General features: G+C 51.4%; 1 protein-coding gene across 2 annotated transcripts; it reads left to right on the forward strand.

Annotated features, from left to right (window-relative positions):
• The first annotated feature begins 1808 nt into the window (after positions 1 to 1808).
• On the forward strand, positions 1809 to 5314 carry PLAC8 (placenta associated 8). 2 transcript variants are annotated; one of them, XM_086746488.1, is made up of 5 exons: positions 1810 to 1948; positions 3532 to 3660; positions 3880 to 4004; positions 4800 to 4903; positions 5165 to 5314. In XM_086746488.1, coding segments are annotated over exons 2-5 (345 nt in total). In that variant the 5' UTR covers positions 1810 to 1948; positions 3532 to 3545; the 3' UTR covers positions 5166 to 5314. The 2 variants fall into 2 exon arrangements, with proteins under 2 accessions (XP_010120026.2, XP_086602614.1); XM_010121724.2 differs by lacking the exon at positions 5165 to 5314 and having other exon boundaries at positions 1809 to 1948; positions 4800 to 4907.
• The last annotated feature ends 3088 nt before the right edge of the window (positions 5315 to 8402 follow it).

Raw genomic sequence — 8402 nt, forward strand, 5'->3', positions numbered from 1 at the left:
GGTTGCTCAGAGCCCCGTCCAACCTGGCCTTGAATGTTTCCAGGGATGGGGCATCTACCACCTCTCTGGGTAACCTGTTCAAGTGCTTCACCATCCTCATTTTTCCTAATATCTAATCTGAATCTACCTCCCTCTATTTTTAAACCATTACCCCTCATCCTTTCACAACAGGCCCTGCTAAAGAGTTTCTCCCCGTCTTTCTTCTTTTTTTTCCTTTTCTTTTCTTTTATTTTTTTCTCCCCTATAAGCCCCCTTTAGGTACTGGGAGATGGCTATAAGGTCTCCCTGGAGCCTTCTCTTCTCCAGGCTGAACAGCCCCAATTGTCTCAGCCTGTCCTCACCTGCTGAGCCACAATTTTTGCAAACCTGAATCCCCGCAGCCTCTTGCAATGTTCAAAAGAAAACCAAAACAAATGTGTACAATCCAGCCAGGGGTCAGCCAGGCAGCCCTGTCATAAAGGAGGGACTGCTGCAGTTAAACTTTGGAGCTGCCGGAAGCCAAGGGGAGCATTTCAGGGCATGGCGGACTTATCTCAGCAGCACTATGTGTAAAAGGCTCCACTCAATGCACCATAAATCCTGGCCTGTTGATAAAGCTGGGAAGTTGCACTTTAACCCAAACTTCTCCTTTCCTCATTCTTGTTGACAACGAGAGAGAAGGGGAATGCGCCATCAGCACTTCACATCAGGTGCTTTGAACTTGCGTTGCTCCTGGGCAAGCAGCTGCTCAGACCCACTCTGTGCTCTCTGCACACTCTGTGCATCACGGTGGGAAACAAAAATTGCTGTCCTAGTGTCACAGCTTCTCTGCCAAATGTGGAAGTGCATCCAAAACTGTCAGTGACTTGCACAAGGCGTGAGCGGTTAAATAGTTGGGACATGTCAGTGAAGAAATAGTAAATGTTAGTATCTCATAGAGGGAAATGGTGGTGTGTATGGTAAGGACTCAGTTAATTTTACAATACCTAGGCTACGTGACTTGTGACAAGCACTTGGGGAATCAGCCTAATTTTTACAGAAAGCCTCCACATGGGGTGTATTTACTAAGTCAGAAATGAAAACCCAAATGCATCCCTAAGAAGGAACAGATGGAGGAAAGGATTAAAAGCAAAGGTGTCCCGCTGCCTCCTTATCTGGGGCTGAAAGTGGAGGAGGACACTCAGGGCTGGGGCTTCCCCCCATCACAGTGTCTTGGCAGAGGGTGCTGACCCCCAGGGAGCCACCCCCTGATGCAGATGGGTTTAGCTGTTGCTGGCTTTGACTGAGAGCATCCTGTTTTGCCCCCTGCATCAGCAGGCTGGGGCAGGGGCTGTTCTGGGCACCACAGGGATAATCTGGCCACCCAGGAACCCCTGCCACAGCCCCCTTTCGCCACCACTCTGCCCATTCGCTGTTGTCCAAGCCTGGTTGTAAAAGCAAGCAGATCTGCACAATCCCTTCATCCGAAGGCTTTTCCTTGAGAAAAGGGAAAAGCTCAGAGTGCTGCACCCTGAAGTGCTCTTCATTTAGTGTAGTCTAGAATCTGAGAAGTATATTTTTTTTATTTTTGGGAAAAATATTGGAAAAATGTCTATCTCAATGAATGCACACCATTCAGAGCTGTTCTCCCTCAAACAACAACCACATGTACACAGATTTAAGGGAATAAGACAATATACATGCAACCATTTTTTAAAAAGACGAATAGCAGTCTATGATTTAATTCTGGGAAAAGGGGAAAAAAAAAAAAGTTGTACTCTGCACGTCTGGTAAGCCTGTAGTCATACTGACAGGGAACAGCTCCTGACCCTCCTCTCCAGTTACCTCCCACAACTGTACTTGCTCGCTGCTGGCTGCCAATCAGAGCCTCCAAGAGTGAGAAAGTTTAGGTTCATCTTCCTCAGAGCCTCTCTGCACAGGAGCCTGGCTGGCAAGGAAGCCTGCACTGACAGAGCCTGCTCCCCAGAAGGTTGGTTCTCTTAAAGCATGGAAATGGTAAAAACTTGTTAGCCTGGGAAGAGCGGGGTAATAGTGCAAATGTGAAGAATTTTTATTTTTTCCTGCTCAGCACATAATTTAAAGCAAATGACATGGCAAATCTTACTTGGGGAAGGGGGAAAGCTTTGAAAAAGCTATATACAAAAGCTGGAGAGGTCACTTCTTTGCTGCTTTCTCTTGCTACCAGAATTGTATAACTGCATTAAAGGAATCTGGCTTGTACTTTGCTCTCTGTTCAAACTGGACTCTCTCATGTCTACATGGATGCTAACAAACAAATTCCTCTTTGCGAGGCTGCTTAGCTGTATGTGTTTTTTTGGTGGGTTCGGAGGATGTGCTGGATGCAGCTGCTGAGCTGCCAGAAGCTTGGATGTCATCACTTTTATATTTTGGTGCCTGGTCTCCCTGTGTATTTGCTGTCCTTCTCGATGGGGTGTGCTATTGGTGACGAGAGCATCTTAATGTTGCGCTTTCTTCATTAATATTTGCAGCTAAGAGAGAAGAAAGTGTGTGAGTACTAATCGTATACAGAATACTGTGCATTTGTAAAAGTGTAGAAAGTAGAGACTTACCGTGTGTCGGTAGTACTGGGTTTCCCTGCCCCCCTCCCCCAACATCGTCCACTTCGTTTCAGTTTCCATTCTGGCTTCTGAGCTCACGAGCTGTGCAGGGAGGAGTCTGCCCACCCAGCAGCATGGTTCTGCCTTTGATGAGCTGCTATTTCAAAGAAAAAAAAACAAAACAAAACAAACCCCAATTTGTAGCAAAAAGTCTCAACAGATGTGAGCAGAGAATTTATCTTTTTTTTTTTTCCCTTTCTTCTATTTGTGCATAACTAGAAGAACTTGGCTTCAGGGCAAAACTTATTTTTAGTGGTTATCTGAGAATGTTTTGTGCTATCTTTTGCTTATCTGGGAGAACAGAAGCACAGAGATTTTGGGGTTTTTTTTTTAGACCAGAGGCTTACTGGGTTTCAACGTTTATTTGCTTGCTGAACCATGGGAAGTCAAGGACTGGGGTTCAGACTTGGGAGACAGCGTCGAGTTTCTGCCTTTCTGGCTCTCTGTGACAGAAACCAGAGATAAAAGTTTTCTGCAGTATCTCCCTTGCGTGGAGCCTGGCTTCGTTATGAGGAAATGCGAGACCATGGCTACTTCCCACATCCTTTGTACCCATGCCAAAGCAATCTTGTGTAAAATGTGCCAAGTGCAATGACTGAAATGCCCGAGTCACAGGCTTTCGCCTAAGTTCGCTGCCCAGACCTGCTTGGTACAAGGGAAATTGGTGAACTGCCTAAGTACCAGCAAAGCCTTTCTGGGGTGGAGTGGGTCAATGACCTTATGGTATTTTGAAGGCTGGATAAAATGGCAGAAAATGCAAAAACCTTGAAAAGACACAAATGCAGATAGATATAGTCATACTCTGTCACCTCCAGTGGCAGCAAGGGAGCTGGGCGAAAGGTCGCCTGCTGAAGAGTGATGGTGACCAGCTTGGCTGGGGGACCAGGCTGACCACGGTTTTTTCACTGTCTGGTTCCCCTCCCATCTCTTTCAGAAGAGCAACTAGGAATGGCCGTCCCGACCGTTGTGACGATCCAGCCGCAGCACGGCAGTGGCATGCCCGTTGTCATGAGGAGCACGTGGCAGACGGGGCTGATGGACTGCTGCACCGACTGCGGCGTCTGTGAGTGCCTCGGGCAGTCCCGTCTCTCAGCCATTGGCAATGATGTGCTGTGGTTGGTCCCACGCCCTCTCGGGATGCTTTTCTCACCGCTCCTGCTCCAGTCGGTGGTGCGATAGCTACAGCCATGTAGCCTGCTGCTCCCCAGTTCCTTCCCTGATGCCAAGGGTGCTGGGCGGGCAAGCAGAGCCTCACCTGCCGCTGTGTTTCTCCCCCTGCCAGGCTGCTGCGGGTTGTTCTGCTTCCCCTGCCTCGCCTGCCAAGTGGCGGGGGACCTGGGCGAGTGCTGCCTCTGCGGAACCAGCGTGGCCATAAGGACCCTCTACCGCACCAGATACAACATCTCGGTCAGTGGTTAACTCGCCCCCTCACCATGCTGCGAGGCTGAAAGACGAGGTGCCCCCCGAGGCTCCTCTCTCTGCACATTAGGCATGAGCATGGGGCAGCAGCGCTCCTGCTCGTCTTTTTTTCCACTTTTGTATCGTGCACGGTGCCAGGAGCACAGGACAGGATGCCCTCGGCCACGCTGATCCCTGGGCTGGTGTCCAACAACACAAGCATTAATCGGACGCAGCTCCTTCCCAGCACCCTTCACTGGGGGCATGTGTCCCACCTTCAGCTGCCGCTGACCACAGCAGCTCACAGAGCCTCTGCTGCTGCTTCCCCATGCCGTCCCCAGTCTTTAAAAGATGGGACAGGTTTGAGATAATTGTGGGCAGACTGAGGAACAGATTAAGTGAGTTGCACAGATAAACATCCGCAATCAGATGCAGGAGAAAGGTGGGTGTTCATATACAGTGCATCTGTGAACTGGTTTCTTCCCACTGGGGGTGAGTGCTGATCCCAATGCAAACCATGGTGGCCCAAGTCCAGTTTGCCCAAATTGTGTCTTTACGTGTGTGTTTTTACCCCCAGTCTTAACCGCGGAAGCCAAAAGAGAAGTAGCTATCTGCAGCCTGCAGAAAGGAATTCCTCCTTCCTTTCCGCTGTGTGGGGGTTTGCCAGCCTTTGTTTTTAGTATCTGCTACTCAGGGATGCAGCAACCAGCCAGGAAGCAAAGGGCACACAACGTGGAATGTGATTGACCCTTTCCTGGCTGAAACATGGGAAGCCTTTGTCCCTAACCAATTTCTTCCTAACAGGGGTCCATTTGCTCTGACTACTTTATCACCATGTGCTGCCCCATGTGCTCCGTCTGCCAGTTGAAGAGAGACATCAACCAGAGGAGGCAGCTGGGCATATTCTGGTAAGCTGGGTGTGCTGGCACTGGTTTAAAAAACCACCACTGCGCACAGAGCCAAGTGGCTTCCTGGAGTCTCTCCTGCCAGTGCCTGACATAAGACACAGTGTTGCTGCAGTGGGGAAATGGCCGTGGATGGTTGACAAGAGTGACCTGGCCCATTGCTGGGAACCTCGTGCAAGACGGGGCAGGCAGGCCTGGGGACACACACATGATGTGGCGAGGCCCAGCCTTGCTCCCTGACCCTCCTCTCCCGTCCCGTTGCAGACACCGCAGTCCTCACTGCACCCTGTGGAGCCGCTGTGGGCAGGAGTCACCACTGCCTTGGCTGGTGGGAAACGCACCACGGAGAGTTTGCCTTGATTACAGTTGATTCCCCCTTCCCTGCTCATGCCAGCAATAAACAGCAGAGTTTGCCTTCCTGCCTTTGTGTGTGTCACTCTCGCACCACCTTCGCCAGCTCCATCGGTCTCAGCAGCCCCTGGTGCAGCTGAGATTTCCCTGCGCCTGCTCCAAAGAAAGATTTTCACTAATGTTTCATTATTTGCTTAGGTTTTAGAAAGGCTGTTTAATACATAGAAGGAGTTGGTGTTGCTCATCCAAGTCATAAAATTTGGAAAAGTTACTTTTGCTGCAGGGCATAGCTGGGGCTTGTGGCAGGCAGGTGATGGCTGCAGGCCACCAAGTGCCAAGTTGTCCCTGCTGTGGTGCCCTGGTTGGCCATCCAGGGCTGCTGGCCCGTCCCACCTTTCTGAATGTAAAGCCATAGGAATTTTTGGCTGCCTGCTGCCAGCCCACCTTCTGCCTGGCAGAGACAGGCTCCCCTAAGGACCCTGAGCAAGAATTTCCCCCCATCTCTGACTAAAAGCCTGGATGTGTCGTGGGTTGGCCACGTCCTCTCCGTGGGCAAGCCCTGCCGCCTCCTGGCCACGGCCAGGCAGAGCATGCCTGCCTGCATAGGGCTGTCAGTGAGACGCTCGTTCAAAAGGCAGAGCTTACATCCATCTGCTCTCCATCACTCTCGGAGAGATGCTAAAGGATTTTTGAAGCCTACAACTCTCTCCCAGCTTCTCTCGCTGAGGAAAATATGATTTTTATTTCCCCCTCTGCTTTCATCTTCACCACAAACCTTGTAAAGGGCAGGCAGGGGCTCTGCCAGTGCTGCAAGGTGGGTGCGTTCAGCAGCACTCCCACCTGCCTAAACCCCAGGTGGGCCAGACAGTCCTGTGGATGATCCCTGGAATTGCAGAAAACTGCGTTTTTAGCCTAACAGAGGCCAGGAATGTGGAGAGAGGGAGAGAAGAAATACCACTTGCAGCCGGCTGCCTTCAGAAAGGAAGCTGCGATTCTGCAAAGCAGCACCGAAGCTGGCGTCTGGGCTGTTAGAGGAAGCGGCAGTAGTTCGCCAGGGAGCACCCAGAGTGTATAACGGATGAGAACAAGGAGAACAACACACATTTCCCAGGACAAGGGCAGCTCGACGGGTACGTGTGTTTGTTTGTGCCCATATACCTGTGCCTACACATAACAAAATGCTGCTTTATGAACTTGGCTATCGGTGAAATGTGGCTGTGTGCAACTCGGGATCCATTTTGTTCTCATCAGCCATTCCCAGACTGCTGGTGGTGCCGTGGAGCTGTAGATTTGGGGGCACGCGGGGTGCTGTGGTGGGTGTTCTGGGCCCAGGCACCTTTCAGGAGTGAAGCACGCAGTGGAGGCTTCTCCAGGCTGGTGCCTGCTCTGCACCACAGCCTCCGTCTGCACAGCGACATGATGTGCTCGTACTTGGGAAGAGGAGGGGAAAATCCGTGGTCGGCCCTGCCTGCAAAGGGCACAGTGTGTGTGAGGGGGCGAGAACCACTCAGCTGCAGTTTCACCATGTGCTGCTATTAATCTCATATCTGGTGGTGGGGGAGCTTCTCCTTTGGCACAGGGGAGCTGGCGGGGTCCTGCCCCTAAACCTTCTGCTGCAGCTCCTGTGCACAACTTTCTCTGTGCTCCCTGCCATCCTGCCTGCTGCTGGGCATCCCTGTCCCTGCATGGGACCCCTGTGCTGTCCCAGCTTGGCGTCCCCACTGCACGGTCCATCTCCATCTGTCCCTTTCCTTACCCCTGATGCTGAATATCCCTTTGGCCAGTTTGGGTCAGCTATCCTGGCTGTGTCCCCTCACACCTTCTTGTAAAAATTAACTCTATGTCAGCTGTGACCAGAACACGGGGGTGGCAGTGGGGACCTCTCAGGGACCTGTGCTGCCCTCTCCATCTCCCAATGCAGCAGCCTGAGCAAGACCCCCACTTCAGAAACACCTGCAGCATCTTTCTCCAGCAGCTTTTCCTTCCAGATCACAAACTGCCTGGAGGGACCCGACCCCGCTCTGGCAATGGCATGGTTAAGAAATACCACTTGCTTGGCTTAAATAAGATGCTAGAAATGGACTGGATCAGTCAGAGTCAATCTTACAGCACCAGGATGCAGCGGGTCATAGCACAGTGCTGTGTGATTTGGTACGCTGCCTGCTAAGCCCTGCTTACTTAGCATGAGTGGCAAGATTCACAGAAGCCTTGGGCCACAAGCTGTGAGCTGTCATTGAACTTTTACTGGGTTCACAAACCTTTCACTGGGTTACAAAAAGGACGGCCCTGGGAGCAGGGCAAACCAGAAGATAAGGAGGCTGCAGCAGTCAACAACTGCTTGATCTCCTCTTTCTTGGCTGTTCTTATCTTGTCGAGTTGCAGCTGTTGTTGACTGCTGCAAGGACAGTTAACGCTCTGTCTGGAGACAGGGAAGGAGTCCAATGAGGTGTTAGAAGACCCCAGACCAGTAATTACCATTGGACCAAAAATCACGTGAGGGGCAGGAGCATGGATTGTGAGGGTATAATTCTCCATGGATTTCTTTGTTCTTCCCTGGAAGCACCCAGCTCGAGCTGATTTTTCCCAGCTGTTCCACCTGAAAAAATTATTTATTTAATAAGATTCCATGCCTGAGACTCTGCTATGGGATACCTAGAGTTCAATCTGCAGGGATACTACCGGACACCCAGACGGCCTGAACTACTTTAACAGCCTCTCATCATGTGATCATGGTCCAGCCGCAGTTTTCGATGGTCCTGCAGGCGGGCGAGTGGCAGTCTGGGCTGCTGAACTGCTTCTCCAGATTCAGAATGTGTGAGTACACACGTGCCCCTTGTTCCTGGTGTTGGCTCACGATGTGTTTCTCGTGTCTTCTCCCCTCCTTCCGCAGCATCATTCCTGCCGCAAATCCCAGTTTTGTGCGTACTGGCTGCGGAGCAGCTCTCGCCTGAGATCGAGAGCCATGGCTCCCACTATCACAGCCCTGGATGGCTTTTCCCTCTCCTTTCTTTGCACTCCTCAGCCAAGCTTGTTTCTTGCTGTCCTGCAGGTATTTGTGGAGCCTTCTGCTTCAGCTGCGTAGGGTGCTGGATGGCCATGGAGATGGACGAGTGCTGCCTGAGCGGCCCCAGTGTGGCCATGAGGACGCTCC

The sequence above is a fragment of the Chlamydotis macqueenii genome, chromosome 4 (genome assembly GCF_036417535.1).
Source record: "Chlamydotis macqueenii isolate bChlMac1 chromosome 4, bChlMac1.mat, whole genome shotgun sequence".
NCBI classification, from domain to species: Eukaryota; Metazoa; Chordata; class Aves; order Otidiformes; family Otididae; genus Chlamydotis; species Chlamydotis macqueenii.